A 24,627-nucleotide genomic window follows, 5' to 3' on the forward strand; every position below is an offset into this window, starting at 1 on the left:
GTCACCAGTCTCAGTCCTAATCACCTTAAATGGTCACGCACTCATTTTATCCATCTTCCTACTGATTCTTCCTTCCAACCATCCATCCTTCCTTCCATACATGTCTCCTTTCGTATCCAACCATTCAGTCTTCCTTTTTCCTTCCTCCCAAACATCCATCTATCTTTTTTTTTTTTTTTTTTTTTTGAGACGGAGTCTCGCTCTGTCGCCCAGGCTGGAGTGCAGTGGCCGGATCTCAGCTCACTGCAAGCTCCACCTCCCGGGTTTACGCCATTCTCCTGCCTCAGCCTCCTGAGTAGCTGGGACTACAGGCGCCCGCCACCTCGCCCGGCTAGTTTTTTGTATTTTTTAGTAGAGACGGGGTTTCATCGTGTTAGCCAGGAGGGGCTCGATCTCCTGACCTCGTGATCCACCCATCTCGGCCTCCCAAAGTGCTAGGATTACAGGCTTGAGCCACCGCGCCCGGCCATCCATCCATCTTTATTCCTTCCAGCTGTACATCTCCATCAGTCCTCCCCTTCCATCCATCCATTCCCATTCTTCTTTCCCTCTTCTCTTCTGCCCAATCATTTATTCTAAACTTCCTTCCATCTATTCATCATCTTTAACCCTTATATCTTTCTATCTTTTGATTAATTCTTCTATACAACTGTCCAATCATCTAACATTCTGTTCACTCATTCATACATCTTCCATCCAAGCTTCCTTCTACTCACTCATCCTTCTATCCACTCATTCTTCCATCTTTCCATTCTTGCTTCAACCTATCCATCTATTCTTCCTTTCTTCCACTTATCTGTTCATTCATCCCCTTCACTTCCATTCATCATCCATTCGTCCATCCTATCAACCTTCCAGTCATTCACTAATTTATTTCATTCATCTATTCTGTCCAAATCCCCATCTTTCCATTTATGCATCAGTCATTTTACCCAGCCATCCATCCTTCTCTTATCCACCTATCTCATCTATCCATTACTATTCCCTGCTTTCATAATTTTTCCTTTCTTCTTTGTTTCTTCCATCCTTCCATTCAACTATCTATCCTATCCATCTTTTTGTATCTGTTATCTTTTAAAAAATTTTAAATACATTTTACCGTATGTATTTGTATTAGTCTATTTTCATGCTGCTGATAAAGACATACCTAAGACTGGGCAATTTATAAAAGAAAGAGGTTTAATTGGACTTACAGCTTCATGTGGCTGGAGAAGCTTCACAATCATGGTGGAAGGCAAGGAGGTGCAACTCACGTCTTACATGGATGGCAGCAGGCAAAGAGAGAGGTTGGGCAGGGAAACTCTCCCTTACAATACCGTCACATCTCATGAAACTTACTTGCTATCATGAGAACAGCATGGGAAAGACCTGCTCCCATGATTCACTTACCTCCCACTGAGTCCCTCCCCTCCCACAACACGTGGGAATTCAAGATAAGATTTGGGTGGGGACACAGCCAAACCATATCAATATTTAAGGGATACAAAATGATGTTATAAGATATATATATAGTAAAATGGTTACTCTAGTGGAACATATTAACATATCCATCATCTCACATAGTTACCCATTTCGACCCCTGTGGCAAGAGCAGCTATAATTACTCAGTAAGAAAAATACTTAAAACCATATGCTATTATTAACTATAGTATTCATGTTATACATTAAATTTATCCTATTTATCATTGTATCCTTTAATTCATCCCTCTGTGAAATTACCCTTCAACTTTTCATCCAGCGGTACTTCCTTCTTTCCTTCCTTCTAGCCATCCCAATGCTCCTATTTTTCTTCCATTTGTCAAACGTCTATTTATAACTATTGAATACAGGATTGCCTTATGAAGTGCTCTGGAAGAAACCGAAGCACAGAATAAATACTCACTATCTCCAGGATCTTACACTTTAGTCTTTCAGCAGACAAGACACACACACGGAAATAAATGTATTGTAAGGGTGAATGTGTTGAGCACTACTGGGGGCAATTGGTATCTTGGAGACAAAGAGACATGAGCCTTTTTCCACTCTTGGGGTGGGGTGGTTGAGAAGGCTTCCTATGGGAGGTGGCATTAGATGTGGGGCATAGAAACAAGCAGGAGCAAGAAGCTGCGAGAGGACTGGGGAAGGCCCGTCTTAGCTAAAACCTGACCCTGAACAAAGGCACAGACACAAGTATGCTCAGGGAACAATTTGATTTGAGTAGAATGTGTGGGTGAAATATGACTGGAAAAGTAGGTTGTGACCATATGACACAGGCTACAGAGTATGGAGCTTATCCTGAGGGTGATAAAGTACCACTGAAGTTTGAGAGTTAGAGAAAGACATGATCATAATCAGATTTGCAATGGAGAATAGATGCATGGATGCAGTACTAGGGCCTGGAGACCACTTGGGAGGCTAGTGGGTTGAGCAGTGAGAATGGAGGTGGGCTTGGGTGGACAGACTTTGCTGGAGAGGCACCAGCACCTGTCTGCCCCAGCTGCAGATTATCCATGTGAGGCAGACTTCCCAAGGGGCTGAGCAAAAGACTGAATAGGGTTCAGCATGGAACTGGCCCCAAACCTCCCTGCCCTCAGGCACCCAGGCAGCTGGGTTTCACCTGCCGGTGTCTGGAGCCTTACATGAATGAAGGAAGGAGGTCCCTTCCATTCCAGTTGTTTGTCCTGGTAGAATAAGCCATTCATCCAAAGAATGGGCATTGCTTGAGGCCCTGTCACTCAAGTATAAAGCCCTTCTTTTCTGAAGCCCCTGTGTGCATCCCGCCTAACTGCCAGGATAAGCTGAGTCTGAATTCAGCCCACCATCCGTGGCGTAGCTAAGATCTCACAGCACAGGGTCATAGCCTGTATCTATGACATCTCCCTGGAACCTTCAAAGTTCCTAGCAGGGGAACTTTTTTCATGTAATTTTCTGTCCTTTGCAGTCTTTGGACCACCACTTAAAGAAAACTGACAGACCAAAAGGGGTTCACAAGTCAGTCATTATTTCTCAGATATCTATTGAAGCTAGATCTCATGGACCCATACCAGAAACTTTTTGAAGAACTACAGAGCTATCAGAACTTTGGAATTCTCTTAGTCTGACTTTTTCATTTTACAAAGGGTGAAAGTATCCTGGACTAGCCGGGCACTAACCCAAGGTCACAAAAAATCAGGGGTCAAGAGGGAATTAGACCCCACCCAAGCCACTATTCTTTCCACCCCACTTCTCTGAGCAAATATAATTGAGACTACTATATTCCTTAGAGTAGACCCTCAGCATAGCCCCTAGGAGGGAACATCATGTCTCCAAGTCTCTGAAAATCAATTTCAAGGTTGTTGAGGCCTGACTGCTGCCCCTAGAGGGAAAAGGAAGAGTTGATTTAATACACTGGAAGCTTGGCCACCTATATACCAGAGGTTGGTGATGTTTGAGACTGAGTTTTTCCTGCCCAGATTGTTTAAGAGAGTGGTGAATAAAATTTTTAATAAAAGGGAAGAGACAGAACTCTTTCCAGACCTCTCATTGGAGTTCCAAATAAGGTGGGAGCTAGGATGATGGCTTAGATGTGTAGGGATGGGAGGCTGGGCAGGGAATTCCTGTCTTCTTCCACCAGGACTGCCCTTCTGCAAACCTAGAGTGATGTTTCTGCCCTCTGCTGCACTTAGATCTCACTGACAAGTCTCACAGCAAAGATTCTGGAATATTCTGAAGTGGCTCCCATCAAAGCCCTACGAACCCTTCGTGCTCTGCGGCCACTGCGGGCTCTGTCTCGATTTGAAGGCATGCGGGTAAGTCTGATCTCAAAACTGCTCTCATCTGGCCAGGCGCGGTGGCTCATGCCTGTAATCCCAGCACTTTGGGAGGCTGAGGCAGACGGATCACCTGAGGTTAGGAGTTCAAAACCACCCTGGCCAACATGGTGAAACCCCATCTCTACTAAAAGTACAAAAATTAGCCGGGCATGGTAGTGTGTGCCTGTAATCCCAGCTACTCAGGAGGCTGAGGCGGGAGAATCGCTTGAACCCAGGAGGCAGAGGTTGCAGTGAGCTGAGATTGTGCCATTGCACTCCAGCCTGGGTGACAGAGTGAAACGCCATCTCAAAAAACAAACAACCAAAAAAAAAAAAAAACTTCTCTGATCTGCAGCTTTTGGTAACCCTTCCCCCTTTATGCCCTCCATCCCACCAACCCTGAGCTCCGGGGCCCCATGTCCAAAGGTAGGCTCTGAGTCTTCACTTCCTGCTCTGACTTTGGTGGTGCTGCATGTCCTAACTCTCTTAGTTCTCTTTCAAGTCCTTTTGTGGACCCCTCTTCCCTTGTCACCCATAAATATCACAGCCACCAGGACCCAGACCTCACCCCCTTTCCTCTTAGTGAAATGATCCTGAATCATTGCTCCACAAGCATCTATTCTCTCAGTCACTCAACTCTGCCTCTTATTGCCAACATCTCCAGAACATCCCAAGTTATCTGTCTTTCCATGACAAATGAGTCTTTCCTCTAATACTCCATTTAAACGTAGTGACATCATCAGCTCAGTACCTCAGCTGCCACCCACTGGAATGCTTCTTCTCTCCAACTTGATGCAATCATCAGGTCCTGTGGATTTTCCCCTTCCATCCACCCCTTTCTTTATCCACCTGTGTCAGCCTCCACTTTGCCCTAATTGCCTCCATCAGGACGGAATGCTCACAGCCCAAGCCTTGTTTTAGAGACTGCTGATTGACAGCCACCTCTTCCTCATAATTACAAAAGGCAGAAAGTAAGGTTTTGCTTTGTTCCACTATCATTGGCTGGAAGTAGTCATCATAGCTTCAAAAACAAAAGTGGGCTTTTGAAATTAACTTGTGCCTTTACAAACAGTAGGACCTGAAGATTGAAATAGTTTGAAATTTATTTTATTTTGTATCTAATAGATCCTCGTTTGCTTATTTACAAATGAGCTATTTTGTGACTATGGATTTAGGTTTTCATTAGTTCTTGACCAAAGCATACTTTAAATTGTATTTAAATTGTGTTTCTGTTTTATGTGTGGTATTTAAAGAGAATAAGTCAAGGTTCTAGAAGTCTGTATGTGCAGGTACAATACACACATTCTCACACTTCTAAAAGAGTGGAGTATGCTTGTAAACTCATCCATCTTCTCACTGCAACCCACCCTGAATGAGGTTAAGGGAAGAAGGTCTAAATCCATCTTCAGCTGCCCAGTGTCTCTCAGTCTTCTGAGTCTGAATTATTGCACTAATTAACCCACTTCTCTTGCTGCTTCCACAGGCCACTGGCTCATGAAGCAGCCTGAATGAGAATAGAAAGAGATAGAATCCAGCAGAGGGGGTGGGGCATTGGGGGTTCCAGATCCTTCTCTATCTCCCACCAGGTGGTGGTGGATGCCCTGGTGGGCGCCATCCCATCCATCATGAACGTCCTCCTCGTCTGCCTCATCTTCTGGCTAATCTTCAGCATCATGGGTGTGAACCTCTTCGCAGGGAAGTTTTGGAGGTGCATCAACTACACCGATGGAGAGTTTTCTCTTGTACCTTTGTCGATTGTGAATAACAAGTCTGACTGCAATATTCAAAACTCCACCGGCAGCTTCTTCTGGGTCAATGTGAAAGTCAACTTTGATAATGTTGCAATGGGTTACCTTGCACTTCTGCAGGTGGTGAGTCAACCATGAGATCAACCATATCTCTTGCTTTGGCTGCTCAATAAAATGGAGAGTCTGAGTTCCCAGAAGATGCTATGTGGGGACTTTGCAAGGAGTAGAACTCAGGGTGAACTGAGGTCATTCTCTATTCCTACAGACTACACCATGATACTAGAGGGCCTTCCTAGTGAATGTGATCTCACAGTGGTGCAATTACACAAGTGTGGGCTGGTAGAATAGTATAAAGGGATGGGCCTGCCATGGGATTGTATCAGGTAGTGACTTAAAACACAGTACCTGTAAAAAATAGACAGGGCATAGCCATATGTTTGGTCTTCACATCATTTCCTAAATGGTAATAAATTATGTCTAATTAGGTCTATCGTAATGATAGATAATGTCGGTGATAATGACAATCAAACACATTCACCGTGTCTTTCTTTCTTTCATCATCCATTCAATCGTTCATTTCTTGCCTTCATCCACCTGTTTATTCAGTCCTCTGTTCATTCAAGTGTTAATACAGTTACTCATACATTTGTCATGCAGTTACTCTTGAGTGTCTACATTCTACCATTGGTTCTTGCATTTATTCAAAAAATAATCTCTGAGTATCTCTGGTATGCCAGGCATGGTACTACTCAGCCCTGGGAGATACAGTCAGAACTGGCCTTGGACACTGATGCTGTATGAGAGAAACAGACTAATAAGTGAATCAAAACAGCTCATCAAGTGCTGTAACAGGCCTAGGAGTGTAAGACCTAAGATGTCTTGCACGCTCTGAACATGCTGGAAGGCACACCCAGTTTCTCGACCTCAAGAATGCTAAAGCTGAATGCAGGAATGTGGAGGTCTTCTATTCTCAACTTCTCCATCTGAAAGATATACCATTCTTACATCATGTGCATATAGTGGGAAAGTGGTTGAGAAAATGGCAGCCCTGAGAGGGGAAACCTTAGGCAAGTGCACAGAGCAGCATTGTAGCAGTTGGCACTAGAACCAGACACCTAGACACTCAGTCCTCAGTCCATACTACATTCTGAAAGGCTCTGTGTCTTTAATGCTACTCTATTCTTAAACAGCCACATGTGGAATTACTTTAAATCATCGTATGAGATTAGTCAAATAACCCAAAGGAACCTTTCCTTTCATTCTTTCTGCCCAAGCCCTTTCCAACTCAGGAATCTGCCCTCTCTAACTGGGCCACCATGGCTTGGGAAAGGTCCAGTGTAAATGGATGGGCAGACACTGAGTGGCCTCTGCTCCTTGTCTCCAGGCAACCTTTAAAGGCTGGATGGACATTATGTATGCAGCTGTCGATTCCCGGGAGGTGAGTCTCAGCCCACTGTCCCTACAGCCTTCCCCTCTGTGAGTCCTACCCATATCAGTTCAGTCTGCTTTTGAAATGAAATGAAGATGACCCTGGTACTGGAAGAGGTGATCACCAAGCAACCTCACACTGTCCCTCCTTGAAGCAGTGTCCAGCTGGCTCTCTGTTGGGTGTTTCAGCCACTGAGCCTATCCCCTTTACATCTACACTCCTGAGGCTTCTTGAGGTCTTCCTCTGCTCACCTTTGAGGAAAGCATCAGATAACCTCTAAGAGAGAGTTCATGTGAGCCACTCCCTGGACAGGGGTGGGAGCAAAGCAAGGGTAGTGGCTATAATCAAGGGACATTGGGAGGAATGAGGTAGAATCTCAGAAACTATCATAAAATCCAGGCTGGGTTGGGTGCAATGGCGCATGCCTGTAATCCTAGCACTTTGGGAGGCCGAGGTGGGCAGATTGGCTGAGCTCAGGGGACCAGCCTGGGCAACACGGTGAAACCCCGTCTCTACTAAAATATGAAAGAAATTAACCAGGCACCCAACTGCTTGGGAGGCTGAGGCAGGAGAATCTCTTGAACCCAGGAGGCAGAGGTTGCAGTGAACCAAGATCGCTTCACTGCACTCCAGCCTGGGTGAGAGAGCGAGACTCCATCTCAAAAAAAATAAAATAATAATAAAACCAGGCTGGGGAGACACTGTTGGGGAATGACCCCGTCCTGCTATGGCAGGTACTGTCAATTCCCTGCCACCTTTTCCTTTGGCCCACTTCTGATTTCACCTGCAGGCTGCACTTCTGATTCTCTGTTTGAAGACTTCAGGGCTTAGGAGCTTGTTCAGCAACTCCTCCCCCAAGGACCAGGGATTTAATGTTCCCAGGGGCAACACTTACCAATAAGTTTTGGGAGTCTGAGGATAAATACTCCAGCTTCCCTGACACTTGGTGATACAATCCTGCATGTGCTCTACACAGTTACTCAGAGGACCCCAGTAGGATTGTGCTCCAGTTGCCCACAATGATGCCCTGCTTAACAATATCCTCTTCACAGGCTCTTCTCCTGTTCCCACTTATTCTCCCCCACTCCCTCATTCCTGCTTCCTTGGATCACCTCCCAGATAAATCACCTGTACCCAGGTCCCTGTCTCAGGCTTGGCTTTCAGACTGAACCTGAACTAAAACACCCACCCTCCTTCCCACTCTCCCTTGTCTGGTCACAGGTCAACATGCAACCCAAGTGGGAGGACAACGTGTACATGTATTTGTACTTCGTCATCTTCATCATTTTCGGAGGCTTCTTCACACTGAATCTCTTTGTTGGGGTCATAATTGACAACTTCAATCAACAGAAAAAAAAGATAAGTGGGGCTCAGGGGTTTCTGGTTTCTGCTGTAGTGGTAAGCTTTATATTTCCTGTTCCCTGGCCAGCTCTGGCCTCCTGACAAAAGCCACACTACTCACAGCCCATCACTTTAATATCAGTGCTAACCCTTGCCCTGTGATTGCTGTTGCTGGAAGAGCTGCATTTCTTTCTGTCAGCAATGCCCCCCTGACATCCTCATTCAGGGTTCACATCCCAAAGGGACCTTGGTCTTCCCAACTGGAACCGGATGTATTAGATGTCTTCCAGGTGAGCCCTGGGAGAATACAAGGAGGGAAAGAAAGGGATTCAGAACTTGCTGACCTGTTGGGGCATCTGATCCCCACAAAGGACTGAGTCAGGGCATCTCAGGAAAGGCCATGGCCAAGCACTGGCAGAATCCCAACCCTCCTTGGGATGGGGAGGAAGGCTTGTGCCTCCAAGGGTACCGACTCTGATTAATAAGAATCAAATCTCAGATAACCTCTGATGTTTATAAGAAAATATCAGGGCAATAAAGGTATAAAGTACTTTCCTATTATCCTTTCATTTAATGCCCTCCATACCCCTGAGGTAGATAGGCACTGTCCTAGATTTGCATGACTGAGATCCAGAGAGAAAAGGGGCTACATAGATAAGTCACAGAGCACATACAAACCTGGGTTTGCATTCCTGACTCAGCTACTTGTGGATGGCTCATGCTGGCAATATTTTAAACCTCTCTGAGTCTCAGTTTTTTTCATTCATTCAATGGGGCTGATAATACCTACTCCTTGGATTGTGGTGAGGGGTAAACAAAACCCTGAACAAAGAGCACTGAGGTTAGGACTGAGCATAAGACATCTTTAGTGGTGCAGTTTCCAGCACTGTAACAGCAGAGGGCACTGTGACTGGCAGGGCCTCAAGAGCACCAGATGCTCTTACTATTAACAATTTAAAATATATACATAGTGGGGCAGGCACCCCACTTACAGGAAATCCTTGCTCAGGGTTCTGGGCATAAGAAGAGGGTAGGATAGGTCTGGGACAAGACAGTGTTGATCAGTGTGATCAGCACCCTGGGGAGGTTTGAGATTATTCAGCAGTCGTTTCTCCCATTTTACAGATGAGAAAACTGAGGCCAAGAGACAGATTACAGAGGGAGACATTGGGTAATGGAGGGAGATGAGCCAGTGATCAGGCTGGGGTCACTGAGAAACTGCATCTACTGAATCCTTGGTCAGAGTTCTCAGCATGACTTCACCCAGAGCTCACCTACCCACTGCTCTTGCCCTTTCCTTCTCTTACCCCATAAAGATGGTCCTCCCAGGAAGCCCTTTGTGTCCATAGATCTTCTCAGATCTCCTCTCAAATTCCACGGATCTCAGCCTACTTTCCCAGCATTTGCAGGGACTGACTTCCATAAACATGTTATTAAAATGGGTGGCTTTCAAATTATGTCAGGAAGTTAAAGGTGAGAACTTGAATGAAGGAAATCCAAGGGCCACTAAAGAAAAACTAATACCCAATTCTAAGCGTGGAAGACATCTTTGGTGGTACAGTTTCTGGCACTATAACAGCAGAGGGCAGTGTGACTGGCAGGGCCTCAAGAGAACCAGAGGTCCCTCTGAGACCAAGGACCCAAGGATAAGGCAGTAATTGTCCTCATCTCCTCCTCTTCAGAAAAGATTTGAGGGCTTCTGTCCCAGAGTCTTTGCTTCAAGGTCCTCAGGAAATCTCTTGCCCGCTGGGAGAGACTGTGACTCTAGAAGACCAAACAATTTTACTGGAATGAACAGGCTAGATCCAAGACTCAGATTTGAACCAACATGTACTGTCTCATTGAGTCCTGTTTCCCAACCCTCCCCACCCTCTATCCAGGCAGTATCTCTGGATCCCTCGAGAACAGAAACTGGCTTTGCTTTAGAGACCCAGGCAGGGAGTCGGCAATGGAACTGACTCCCACTGTTCTGACACTGGTTGTGGCAAGACACTCCTTGATGCTGAGCTTGGTGTGTCTATTTGCAGAGGAGGGGAGAAGGTTGATATGATCCTTTCTCGCCTGCCTGTTCTGATTTTGGTATCCGTCGGGAGTTCCTCTTGCTTTAGTAACAGTGTGGCCCTCTCTGCACTTAGGGGGCCAGGACATCTTCATGACAGAGGAGCAGAAGAAGTACTACAATGCCATGAAGAAGCTGGGCTCCAAGAAGCCCCAGAAGCCCATCCCACGGCCCCTGGTAAGCCCCAGAGTTTTCCTGTAGCACAGCCTGTCTGTGAATCCAACATGACAGTCTATGCCTGTGTCAGGCAGGGGCTTGAGGGAGTGCTGTTTATGGAGGAGAAGATCTGGGTTGACATTGGGATGAGGGTGATGAGGGTTCCTAGGCCCAAGGAATGAGAAGTCCAAAAGAAGCAACTCTGGTCTTCTGAAGTAAACGTACCTTTTATAGCTATTTGAAATGAATCTGTTTGGGGGAGCACTGAGTTTCTCCAACAGTTTTAGAGTTCAAGCATAGGATTGGAGGCAGATTAAGCTAAGTGACAGTAAGGGTAGTTAGAACCCAGGGATTAAACTTGTGTGGTTATGTATCATGGTCTAGGTCACAGTGGATCTCCAGTATCACCCTATATTCTACCCCATGCCTACAGGTATAGAGAGGAAATGACCACAACTCAACTCCCCCGCCAGGATCCAAGATGCAGACATGGTCATGGTCGAGTGGCCCAATAGGAACCAAAAGTTATCCGACTTGAGTTAAGGGCCAGACTCTAGTTTCACTCCTTTTTTCATAAAGATCTCAAGATCTCCATTAAACACACTACCCATACCACACATGATATCACCTAAGTTCTTCTCAGCCCTCTACCAGAAGATAGAAAACATCAAGCCTCTGAGAGGCCCCAAGATAGCACTTTTTTGGGAATGGATGATCAGGTTTGTGGGTGAAGATGTTGATGTGTCAGAAATTTTTGCTGATCCTCTTCAAAGAATTTCCAAGCCATCCACTCCAGTGAATGGAATTGGCCCCGTGTCCCTTTACGTGAACTTTCTGTGGCTAAGATGCAGCATTTGTGAAGAAAATCACAGGTACTGCTCATGGCACAATTTCATTAACCCTTCCCCACACAACGGCAAAGTCCAAAGGACCTTTAACAAAGGAACAAGCCTTTCCCTAAATGAATTATAGAGACTTGCATTCTGTTAGCCAAGGTATTAGATTTTTTAAAATCAAGGTATAGGATTTGCATAATTTACTTCAAATTTTGTCAGAACAAAGTCAAAAACATTTACAAGATAAAAAAAATGATGACTTTTGACACTTTATTTTGAAATAGTGGTCATGAATTTATTACTAGTCTAGATTCTGATAAGAAGTGTTCCAGTGGGGAATGGGGAGTGATAGGAGGTTCAGACCTCTGTAGGGACAGAGCTTTCTTCCTAAACCCCCCATATGATCAAGATAACTGGATCTGAGTAAGCCTAAGCAAAAGTCCTTAGGTTCATTGAGTATCCCTCCATCAACAAGTTCAACGGGGAGGAGCAGGCTCAAAATTAAAATTAGGTGAAAGGCTGAGTCCCAACTACATTCAAGTCATGGGTAATGGGAGGAGGACCCTAAGACTTGCTGAGAAGCAAGCAGCTGAGTCCACACTGGCCTTTACTGGTGGCTGGAGTAAGGTTGAATCCACATTTGAACCAGATGCCAATGAGTGTATGCTAGGGGCAACCCTTGGCAAAATCATAAAGGTTTTTGGCACCTTCCCCCACATACTACTCAATCTCTCTGACATCCCTGCTTCTTCCCTGTCATCACCCAACCCCATAGGCTGCCAAAGAAAGCTTCCTCCCCTCAAAGAAGACAACATTCTTAGGACAAGATAAATCATATTTTAAAAAGGGACCCTGGAGAGGCATCTACCTACAAAGGCAGGACTCTAATGTTGAAATTCCAGGCAGTAAATAAGAGTGGGAGATGGAGTTGATGGTCAGCCAGGAATACCTGCAACAAAATCACCATTTCTGCTAATTAAACTGCAACCAGGATCCTCCCGGGATGGCAATGGGGGAGTTCTCCACATGTGGAGGGAAAGTGAAACCTCATAACCAACTCTGTTCCTGAGATTCTCCATCCTTTGAATGGAAGGGGAGTAGATTACTAATTCACTGTCAACCTTATGCTAGCCTTAGTGGAGGAACATGGCTCTCCCCTTAATATTCTGGCCCAAGCAAGGTAGACACTCTTTCCTTTGTTCCCTAATTTAGCATAGCTGAGGCAAGGTTAGAACATTTAAACAAAACTTTGAAGTCACAGGGATGCCAACAGAGAAACCAGCATGAAGCAGAGTCCAAGCACCAACTGCAGATGGCTGCTCTCCAGGACCCATATGTCTTGGACAATCCTAGCTCCTGATCAGCATCCATATGACAGGCAACATCTTTGACACCCACATGCCCAGTGGCACAAGCCTGATCATCTTCCCTCTTCAAAGTCTAGAACCAAGAAAGAAATCCAAGGAAAAAGGAAATTCCCACTCCCAACTAAGACCCTTCTTCCCAGGCCCAGCTTGCTTTTGGCCAGATTATTGGCCCTGGAATGTCCACCTTCTCCCCTTAGGAGCTCCAAAGCTCAAGCTGGTCATACCAGCAAAGCACTGACACAGGACTTCTTCCCCATCAGTGCATGGGTGCCATTTCATGACAGAGCTTACCTGGGACCACACAGGAGCCCCACACACCTCCTCTCACCTCTGATGATGCTCAGGCTCTAAGTCTTGTTTCTTCCATGGCAAAAGCTAAGGATTCAACAAGACTGGAAAATTTTATTCTTTAACATTCCCTGCTACAGAAATCAATAAAAGCAAGTCTCACATACTCCGCTTTATAGAAATATAATAGGTTCTAGAGATTATCACATCATCAATCACCCACTTCATCATCTCTGAGAGCACCAAGGGTTGCAAAGGTATGATCCCTGACTATGGGCTAAGCCAAGAGCAGCTAGCAAGTCACAATATCCAGGGCAAACTTCATACCCAGCCACTTAGCGATGCTGTTGCCTGCTGTGTTTAATTAGAAGTCATGTGACCATGAATGGGCCTGTATTCTTTCACCATTTTCAGTGATGAAATGGAAGGGATTAGTGGCTCAGCAATCCCCCTCCCACCCCGGGAAAGATGTGAGCCAGCAGTTCTGCCCTGAGCCAAGGCCACTTGGGTCTGGTACTTTGCTTTAACCCAACAGGAAAGGAACCCATCCCCACCGTGAAGCAGAAGGCAAGGATCAGCCTCATCACAGCACTTCCCCCTCTGCCTGCTGTGCAGCTCCCGTGGGCTCCCTGGCAGGGATCAGACAGGTTCTTCTTTTCCTCCCTCATAGCCACTCATGCAGAGGCCACATATCCCATACATTCAGTATGTACCCTTGGTACAGAATTGAATTTAGTCAAATAAAGGGTGACTTTAAATTTTTATTTGAGCTATGGTTAACTCAGAGCTGCCCATTCTGTCTTCCACTCATTTACCAATTTGTAGAGCATCTATTGCAGCCAGGCACTATGGAGACACCAGGGTTAGAGCAGTGAGCAAGACAGACAAAGTTCCTACTCTTATGGAGATTATAGTCCGGTGACAGAGGCAAACAATTGACCAAATTTGCACATATATATTAACTCCTGGCTGGAGAAATTGTCAAGGGAGAAAAAATGGGGTGAAGAGCAAAGGATGCTCAAGACTGAGCCTTGAAGAGCTCTGATGTCTAAAAGTTGGGTCAAGTAGACTATAAAAGAGCATCACAAATGGCAAGAAAAGAAGCAGAAATGTAAGCCATGGTGGAAACCAAGAAAGCAACATTTCAAGGTAGAGAGTGTACTAGGCAATGTCAGACAAGTGTCCTTGGATCTAATATTATGGGAAGTCATTCATGATCTTAGTGAGAACCATCTCAATGTCAGGATAGAGGCAGAAGTTCTGTTGACGTGGGCTGAGGAGTAAATGAGGGACAGTGATTGTCACAACTCTTTCAAGAAATTTTGCTTTGAAGGTGGGCAGAGATCTAAGATGGTAGCTGGAGGGAGATGTAAGTTTCTGGAAGATTCTGCTTTAAGTTAGGAGAAACTAGGTAATTAGAGATTTGTGCAATAAACTAAGAGACAAACAGTAATGCACATGGATATTAATGTTGCCTAGGATAATAGCCAAGAGTGGGCAAATGTGGCCAAGAGCTGGCAAATATGGCCAAGAGCCTCCTCACCCATCAGTAATGAGGCAGAGAGACCAAGAGGTTGGTAAGTGGCAATAATGAGGAGGTGACAAAGCTAGGTGGCAAAGCTACAAAGCAAGAAGGGGTTTTACAAGACACAGGAAGAACAATGGTATGGAAGGGTCAGTGGTGAACAAGGAGAACCCCAGACCCAACCCCTGAGGTACATGGGGTAGGGGAGAATGGCAGCCTTTGAATAGGGGGAGATACGTGCAGATCAAGGCAGGTGAGCTCCATAGAGGTCAGGGGAAGGTTTGGGAGGTCAAAAAGAGTGGGGAATGGGGTTGAGATCAAGGACTCACAGAGCAGTAAGATGTTCACAGCACTAAAAAAAGAGAGGATCACACTAAGAACTTTTTAAAGACACCATAAAAATAACCAGATGTAAATGATCTCTTGGTTTTCCAGGCCACTCTGGATATTCCTTCCAAGATGCAAACAACCAACACTTGACCCCATGCCCTATATCTGTATTTGCTTAGGCATTTGCATAGCACCAGAAGTAGAGGGAACATTTCCAAGAATAAGTTTCCCCTTTGCACTTGACTTTACTCTCAGCAAAGTAGCTCAAACTAATATTTCAAGCAGCTCTTGAACTCTTGCAATGTACAGGGCACTACAGGGAAACAAAGTTAAGGAAGGTATAGCCCTTGTCCTCAAAGAGCTCATTATCTAGTAAAGAAGAAGAGACGCAGATATGAAATACTAGAACTCAAGGCTGACTGAAAAGTGGGAGCCCCAAAGGGACAGGGCAGTGTGGTGTCACGTGACTAAGGGAAGCTCCATGCAGTAAATAGAGCTTAAAACAGATGAATTACTCAAGACTGTTGGAATTTAGACAGCCAAGAGAGGGGACTGGGAGGGCATTGCAAATAGAGGCAAGGGCACAGACCAGGACAAAGGAAGGGCCTGGTGACATCAAAGGGCCAGGAGAGGTATTAAGGACTTGAACTGGGGCAATGAGGTAGAGTCAACTAAAAGTGAAATTTTGGAAGAGGTAAGGATAGTATTTGGCTTCTGTTCAGATGTGGAGTGTGATGGAGACAAAACTCATCTATGGATAATACAGATGCCTGGTTTGTGTTGGCCCAAAGGCCCTGATGCCACTATCTCCTGTTTTCTCAGAACAAGTTCCAGGGTTTTGTCTTTGACATCGTGACCAGACAAGCTTTTGACATCACCATCATGGTCCTCATCTGCCTCAACATGATCACCATGATGGTGGAGACTGATGACCAGAGTGAAGAAAAGACGAAAATTCTGGGCAAAATCAACCAGTTCTTTGTGGCCATCTTCACGGGCGAATGTGTCATGAAGATGTTCGCTTTGAGGCAGTACTACTTCACCAATGGCTGGAATGTGTTTGACTTCATTGTCGTAGTTCTCTCCATTACGAGTAAGTGGGCAGTCAGGTGGTGGGGAAGCCCCACCTCTGCTTAGGGGTCTTTGGGATACTCTTCTAAAACCAAGGAAATAACCAATGAACTTTTTGAAATACATGTTTATGTTAGAAGAACCCTGTATTTGCGGCTTTCCAAGAGCAGAAAGTTTTAAATGTCTTGGGCTACTGTCTCAGTGAAATGAAGAGGTTCTATTGGTCTTCTCCATGCTCACATGAAGTGTTTTCAAGTGCCTACTGCGTGCACAGCCCATGGCCAGAACCTCAGGGGCTGACAGGGAATAATCATTCCTTCTGAGAACCTCAGACTGTAAGATGATGGAGCCTCCAGCAGACCTTGCTTTTATGGTCTTGAAAGCAGGGGGCGGGTGGTGTAATGTGAGGTGAGTCTTAAAATATGTTCTGGAAAAGGAGGTGGGTTGCCATCAAAGTGAGGAAAGACTGGGAGGAGATTGTTCAAAGCAGATTCTCAAGTCTAGGGTCTGGAATTAAGTCTCTACACAACTGTTCTATTAGGGAACATCAGTGATAGAAAAGTCAAGATATCAATGCCAAGAAATTAAAACCCTTAAGGCCCAGTCTGGGTGTTGTTGAATGACAGGTCCAGTATTTTGGGCCCAATGGTGTTCAGAGAATATTACTAGAGTTAGAGGCTAACATGGGGAATGGAACTGCCATGATTGAATACTTACTAAGTTCTGAACGCTGAGCTGGGCTCCATGAATGTTCGCAGCCTCCCTGTTGAGCAGGTGTTATTATCCTCATTTTATACATTTAAAATTGAGATTCAGAGATCAAGAATATTATGCAGGGTCACAGAGTTTCCAAGGGGTGAAGCTGAATTTAGACTAGGCTCTGATCTTCTAATGAACTTGCTGCCTGTCACCAACAGCCAAGAGACTGTCCCTGGACTTATGGTTTAGGTGAAGTTTGACCCTATAAAGGCCAAATCACAGCTCACCAGCTTCACCTGGCATTATCAATGTATATTGATTGGTTATATCCTGACCTGCTTACTTTTCATGTTGGGGCATAGCTGTAGATTTAATTTCCCACTGATTTACTACCAAGAGCTGAGAGTATCTAAATACAACTTGGCAGCATTCATCAACCTCCCCACCTTGGTGCTGAAACACAGCCTTTGGTTGCATGTATTTCTGGGGATTTCAGTTTGTTTTTGTTCCTGTTTTATTCTGATATTGCTGCTCTGTTTTCTAATACTTTATTGAGGTATGATCCACATGTAAAAAGCTGTACATGTTTAATGTACACAACTTTATGAGTTTGGATATAAGTATACACCCATGAAACCATCACCACCATCAATGCCAGAAACATGTCCATAACCTCCAAATATTTCCTCCTGCCTATTTATTTATTTATTGAGTGCTAGGAACACTTAAGATTTATTCTCTCAGCAAATTTTTAAGTAGACAACACGGTATTGCTAACTACAGGCACTATGCTCTAAGTAGAGCTCTAGGATTTATTCATGTCACATAACTGAAAGTTTGTACACTTTGACAAGCACCTCCCCAATTTCCCCTCCTCCCAGCTCCTGGAAACCACCATTCTATTCTCTGCTCCCATGAGTTTGACTATTTTAGATTCCTTATATAAATGCAATCATGTCGTTTTTGTCCTTCTGTGTCTGGCTTATCTCACTTAGCATAATAGGAGTTTTTGTTGGTTGGTTGGTTAGTTGTTTTCATTTTTGTTTTGTTTTGTTTGTCTTCCAAAGTGAAAGATTCCGAAGGCTATTTTGATTTTATATTAAAGAAGGGAGCTTGTTTATGTATCAGAAATACAGAAATAAAACATAGCCAAGTACTTAGTTCTGTGATGGGGATATCTGAACTACCAGTTCCTGTGACTTACAGGGTAGCACCATCCGCTGGGGCAGGAATCCCTTATAGAGCTGGAAAATAAGCAGAAAAACCCACTATATCAATCTTTCTGCCTTCTCTCCTTACCTCCCTTTCTTCCTTCTCACCAGCAATAGGCAATTGGATATCTAACTGTTACAAGTACAAGCACTCATTCTCCCTTAAAATAAGATTCTGGAGCAAATTAAAATATGCTGTAGACCAGTTGTCTGGCAGAAAATTTTACCAGAGTATATAGACAAATAATGTACCCTACACTATGGGAACATGTCCTAATTAAACTGGAATTTCACAAAAGGTCTTCCACAAAGATTTTATAATCCAAAATTATAATTATTTCCCAAGTCCCATTATACTTTCTTCCTCTTTCCAACACAATATTGTGACCCATGTGCACAACCACAAAGGGCAGGTTAGGGGAGAGGGCCCAAGGAACCCGGCAAGGAGCGAGAGCTTGATGCTACATCCCTCACCATTTTTCCTGTGAGATGTTGAACTTCTCTTACCTAAAGGCCTTGCCTCATCTTTGGTGGAGGCCTTTGGTACAAATAGGGTTCCCCAGGTCCCCAAGACTAAGCTTCAAACATCTTCAAATTAGACATCACATAGAGGCACATATACATTCTTTATATTTCCAACTTTGTTCTTAGTTGGAGTTGGGGGCAGTAACTGACCCCCAAAAAAACCGTATCTCCAGGCCCTAACATAAAGTTCAAACACAGCTGGAACCAAACACAAAAACAAAAACAAAAACAAATTAAGCCATTGTGCAGACAGCTGGCCATTCAAAGCCATTCTACTTTAGCTGTCAGCCAGTTGCCCGACTCCTCAGGCCCCCTTGTAATTAACACCAGACTCCATACAATTAGCCATGGGACCAGGTGCCAGAAACAGAGTCAATCTTCACAGTAGGAGGTAGGGAGAGGAATCACAGGGGGTCATGGCCTTCACAGAGCACAGGACCAGAGAGGAGGAAAGGGCATGACCCAAAGGCTGCAGTATCAGGGAGGAGCAGAGTCTGTGTCATAGGCAAAAACAGGCCAAAGACTGTGGGCCTGTGGAATAAACTGCAATCACTTCCGGCTGAACTTGGCTGCAGAAGATAAGTTTTTGACTGTGGAGGTTGACCAAGAGGATGTTCTGGGTGGAGGCAAGATAACATGGTAGGAAGGGTAAGACTGATGAGGAAGAGAGGACTTATGCAATGGGCGTTTACTGAGCCCCTACTTTGTGCTACCTACCGTGCCAGGCTCCGAGGGCCCAGAGTCCTCAAATATGGATGCCCAAGTGGCGGTCCATGCCAAGCAAAGCAGAGTACCATCACAGCCAACTTTGTCAGGTCTCACAGCTGGAGATACTAATTAGATAATTTCCCCCTTCTTTTAAAGGCCTGGTTTTTTCTGCAATTCTTAAGTCGCTTCAAAATTACTTCTCCCCGACGCTCTTCCGAGTCATCCGCCTGGCCCGAATCGGCCGCATCCTCAGACTGATCCGAGCGGCCAAGGGGATCCGCACACTACTCTTTGCCCTCATGATGTCCCTGCCTGCCCTCTTCAACATCGGGCTACTGCTCTTCCTTGTCATGTTCATCTACTCCATCTTCGGCATGTCCAGCTTTCCCCATGTGAGGTGGGAGGCTGGCATCGACGACATGTTCAACTTCCAAACCTTCGCCAACAGCATGCTGTGCCTCTTCCAGATCACCACGTCAGCCGGCTGGGATGGCCTCCTCAGCCCCATCCTCAACACGGGGCCCCCCTACTGTGACCCCAATCTGCCCAACAGCAATGGCACCAGAGGGGACTGTGGGAGCCCAGCTGTGGGCATCATCTTCTTCACCACTTACATCATTATCTCCTTCCTCATCGTGGTCAACATGTACATTGCAGTGATTCTGGAGAACTTCAACGTGGCCACGGAGGAGAGCACCGAGCCCCTGAGTGAGGACGACTTTGACATGTTCTATGAGACTTGGGAGAAGTTTGACCCAGAGGCTACTCAGTTTATTACCTTTTCTGCTCTCTCAGACTTTGCAGACACTCTCTCTGGTCCCCTGAGAATCCCAAAACCCAATCGAAATATACTGATCCAGATGGACCTGCCTTTGGTCCCTGGAGACAAGATCCACTGCTTGGACATCCTTTTTGCTTTCACCAAGAATGTCCTAGGAGAGTCCGGGGAGTTGGATTCTCTGAAGGCAAATATGGAGGAGAAATTTATGGCAACTAATCTTTCAAAGTCATCCTATGAACCAATAGCAACCACTCTCCGATGGAAGCAAGAAGACATTTCAGCCACTGTCATTCAAAAGGCCTATCGGAGCTATGTGCTGCACCGCTCCATGGCACTCTCCAACACCCTACATGTGCCCAGAGCTGAGGAGGAGGCTGCATCACTCCCAGATGAAGCCTTTGTTGCATTCACAGCAAATGAAAATTGTGTACTGCCAGACAAATCTGCAACTGCATCTGCCACATCTTTCCCACCATCCTATGAGAGTGTCACTAGAGGCCTTAGTGATAGAGTCAACATGAGGACATCTAGCTCAATACAAAATGAAGATGAAGCCACCAGTACAGAGGTGACTGCCCCTGGGCCCTAGTGAGGACACTCCAGCCTGAATATGTTCAGTTATGATGTGTCCTTCTGCTCTGTGTTAACTCTTTCCCGCTACAGATCACACCCAGCTACAGCCTCGGCAATGCATGCCACTGGTCACAATGTCAGAACTGGGCAGGGAATGCAGCTGGTAACCACCTTTGAAAAAGCCCTCATACACAAAAAGGAGTCAGAAGCCAAGAGTACTTCCACTGTGATTTCCCTTCTGAATTTCAATATCAGATCACGGGTTCTCTTACTCTCCAGAAAATATCCCTGGTCCTTTTATTTTGATTGTAATCAGATTATACTTACTGAGACAAACTTCTCAGGACCAGAACTTCCAAAGATATAGAACAAGAACATTACTTAAGGTGCAAGGTAGTCCTCTGTGAAGCACCACATAGAGATTGGCAATGTTATTTAGGATTTTGCATGACTGCATGTGAGAGCTGTCGGACAACTGCTCTGACCCAGGGTAACACCTGTGGCCCATGTCTTGAAAAACCTTTGCGATATCCATTAAAATTATTATTTTTAAAGGTATGTCCACACCACTGTTATATCTTAAAGCATCATTTTATTTTTCTTTTATTTCTGTGATACTGACATGTATCATGAGTCACTTACCCCTCACTTTCTGGGATCTTGATATTTTTCAGTTTGAGATTGAGGCTGGGTGGAGCAGGAAAGAGCGCTGTCCTGGGATCTGGAAATGCCAGTTGGAATCCTAACTTTTCCACTGATTGCCTGGCTGACCAGGGCTAAAGACTTTCCCCTCTTAACTTCAATTTCCTCACTTGTAAAATTGGTGGGAAGGGAAGAAAATGAATGCTGTCTATAGCCTTCACGTCTCATGTTGTAGAACTCAATGGTGCCTGCCCCATTTATATGGGAAAAACACTCTTCTCTGAGGCTGAAATGGCTGGACCTTTCTGTTGTGTAGCTGAAGAGGCAGCTTCTGAATACATTCCAGAGTCTGTTCACATATCATAATCAGACATTAAGGAGGAGAGTTTTTACATTACCCGGCGGCCAGGACTCCATAGTTAGTATAATCAGAAGAAAAAGTATAATCATGAGAATGATGATCCAGTATATAAAAGGTATGGCCAGTAGTTTCTTTCATTCATCCTGCAAATATTATTAATTACCTAGTATATGATGGGCACTGCTCCAAGAACAAGAGATAAAATAGGAGTTAAGCCCCCAAAAGATTAATTGTATGAACTGAATAGAGTGAGAATTGTCAGAGGAGTTTATTTAGGCCAAAGGCGCATTGCAGATTTTGAGATGAAGGAAAGCAGACTCCCTATGACAACAGAAGACATAGGGATTGTAATGACAATCATGATCTTCATTAACTCTTGGGCCATTCCCAGCCACAATCACAAAGTTCAGGCCAATTCATTGGATATATATTTGATCATTTCATAAGATTTTCCATTTGCATAATTACAAAGCACAGTGGCTGATACATATCACATGCCTCAAGGATACAGATTTGCTGAGGCCTTGCTGTGCCTTCTCTGTCATTATTAGCCCATCAGAAGTCAAAGAGGCTTTCAAGGTGCTTATTGGGAGTTGGCAGCATCCACAGATGCAGGTTAATAAGATGATGATGGGATAGCAGAGGGCCCAAGGCATCTCACCACAAATCAGCTATTCTCTGAATGCCTAATTTATTCTAAAAGATGAGTTCAACCAAATAGCTCTTCTTTTCTTGTAACACTGAACCAGGGAGCACAGAGACTGACTGTGCAGCTTCTTCAACATCTAAATCCCATGTGGATTTACTAGCCCAAGTGTTTATAAGACAGCTAAGTGGACAGAGAGTTTGGGCACAGGTTTATTTTTACAATGATATGTGAAAGAATTAAGTGTGCCCAACCATCAGACTGATTCTGTTAAAGTAGACGATACTATTCTCAGAAGTATTCTTACTTTGAGTTGAATTATGTTCCCTAAACATAGGAACATAATTCAACTTTATGTTGAATTATGCTTCGGGTTGAATAATGTTCCCTAAAAGGGTATGTTGAAATCCTAATCCATAGTACCTGTGATTGTGACCTTATTTGACATTAAGGTCTTTGCAGACATAAACAAATTCAGATGAAGGTGAGCCCCAATCCAATGACTGGTGTCATTAAAATATGAGGGAAATTTGAACGGAGACACACAGAGAGGAGAATACCATGGGAAGATGCAGAAAAAGCACACACAGAGAAAAGACAGCTGTATGAAGACACAGGAAGAAATCGGAGAGATACATCTGCAGGCCAAGGAATGGCAAGGATTGCTGAAGCTAGAAGGAGGCACGGAAGGCAAGGGTTCTCCCTTGCAGGCTTCAGAGGGAACACGGCCCTGCCAATTCCTTGATTTTAGACATCTAGCCTCAGAAATGTAAGAGAATAAATTTCTATTATTGTGATCTACCTAGTTTCTGGTAATTTGTTACAGCATCCCAGGGAAACTAATACATTTCTCATTTTTTCTACACAAATGCATTTCCCAAATTGTAATGGGAACCATTGGAAAAGGGATGCAATATATACATCTTGCATGACACGGAGTTTTTGGAAATGTATCCAAATGCAAGATTATCTTTTGAAAATTTCGCTAGATCCAGTTTCCAAGTTCACCTGGTGGTACAACTGCAAGGTAGGAACTAGATTTCTATGCGAGCCAACCTGAGAGCCAGAGCTACCTTCTGAACCCCACCCACAAGAGATAATACTAGAATCTCTCTGGACCAGAATATGTGAGGATACCTTAGCACTGAAGGGAGATAAGAGACAGGACAATGATGCTGGCTATACAAATATCTGAAACCTGCAAGTTCTCAAAAATATGCCTCCACCATAAACACCACCCTAACTTTTTATACCATTAAACTGCATAACACGTAGACACAGATGGCAAATTCAGAACATCCAGTTAACACAGAATAGTAGGTATAGGCAGAGCCCTGGTGTGCTGGAGCATTTGCCTAAGACAAAAGTGAAGTCACTTCTCTAAGTGCTAGGGATGCAAAATAAGATAGAGCTTCAGTCTGGAGTTGAAGACAGGCTGAAGGCTTACAAATACATTAAGAAGACAACTCTTTTGTTTTTTTCTTTTTTTAAAATTACACTTTAAGTTCTAGGGTACATGTCACAATGTGCAGGTTTGTTACATAGGTACACATGTGCCATATTGGTTTGCTGCACCCATCAACCCGTCATCTACATTAGGTATTTCTCCTAATGCTATCCCTCCCCCATCTCCCCACCCCCGGCAGGTCCCAGTGTGTGATGTTCCCTGCAGTGTGTCCATGTGTTCTCGTTGTTCAACTCCCACCTGTGAGTGAGAACATGCGGTGTTTGGTTTTCTGTCCTTGTTATAGTTTGCTTAGAATGATGGCTTCCAGCTTCATCCATGTCCCTGCAAAGGACATGAACTCATCCTTTTTTATGGCTGCGTAGCATTCCATGGTCCATTTTCTTAATCTAGTCTATCATTGATGGACATTTGGGTTGGTTCCAAATCTTTGCTATTGTGAATAGTGCTGTAATAGACATATGTGTGCATGTGTCTTTATAGTAGCATGGTTTATAATCCTTTGGGTATATACCCAGCAATGGGATCACTGGGCCAAATGGTATTTCTAGTTCTAGGTCAGAAAGCCGCTTAAATTTACCCATGACTCAGGTTTTTCATTCTTGGGTATGAAATCTAGAGAAATCCATGCACGCATATTCCAGGAGATATTTACAAAACGATTTCTTATCAATATTGTTCGTGATGGACCCAAATTAGAAACAACCCAATGTCCTTCAATAGTAGGATAATTTAATAAATTGTGGTATTTTTAAATGTAATTTTATGTAGTAATGAAAATGGATGATATACAGCCTCAAACAAGTCTAAAAAGGAACCTTATTAAATGAAAGAAGCCAGACACAAAACTATATCTACTCTATGATTATATGAGTGCCAAAAACAGGCAACATTAAACTATATCGTTTAGGAACGTATAAAGAAAAGCAAGGGCTGGTGACCACAAAAGTCAAGGTTACTGGTAGATGGACGATAGTGCTTGTGACAGATTGGCAATGTTCTAATTACTCATGTAGGCCGGGCACAGTGGCTCAGGCCTGTAATCCCAACACTTTGGGAGGTCGAGGAGGGTGGATCACGAGGTCAGAAGATTGAG

The 24,627-nt window shown here is 44.4% G+C and overlaps 1 protein-coding gene across 1 annotated transcript in view; it reads left to right on the forward strand.

Moving 5' to 3' along the window:
- SCN10A (sodium voltage-gated channel alpha subunit 10) overlaps positions 1-23,613 on the forward strand; it is a 102,659-nt gene extending 79,046 nt beyond the window's left edge. Inside the window, exons 21-27 of the mRNA XM_009201166.3 lie at positions 3,645-3,767; positions 5,357-5,641; positions 6,903-6,956; positions 8,169-8,306; positions 10,420-10,524; positions 15,672-15,942; positions 19,220-23,613. Of these exons, the coding sequence (XP_009199430.2) occupies positions 3,645-3,767; positions 5,357-5,641; positions 6,903-6,956; positions 8,169-8,306; positions 10,420-10,524; positions 15,672-15,942; positions 19,220-20,433 (2,190 nt within the window). The 3' untranslated portion in view covers positions 20,434-23,613. The remainder of the gene's footprint in view (positions 1-3,644; positions 3,768-5,356; positions 5,642-6,902; positions 6,957-8,168; positions 8,307-10,419; positions 10,525-15,671; positions 15,943-19,219) is intronic.
- The last annotated feature ends 1,014 nt before the right edge of the window (positions 23,614-24,627 follow it).

Source organism: Papio anubis, chromosome 2, assembly GCF_008728515.1.
Source record: "Papio anubis isolate 15944 chromosome 2, Panubis1.0, whole genome shotgun sequence".
In the NCBI taxonomy this organism is placed as follows: domain Eukaryota; kingdom Metazoa; phylum Chordata; class Mammalia; order Primates; family Cercopithecidae; genus Papio; species Papio anubis.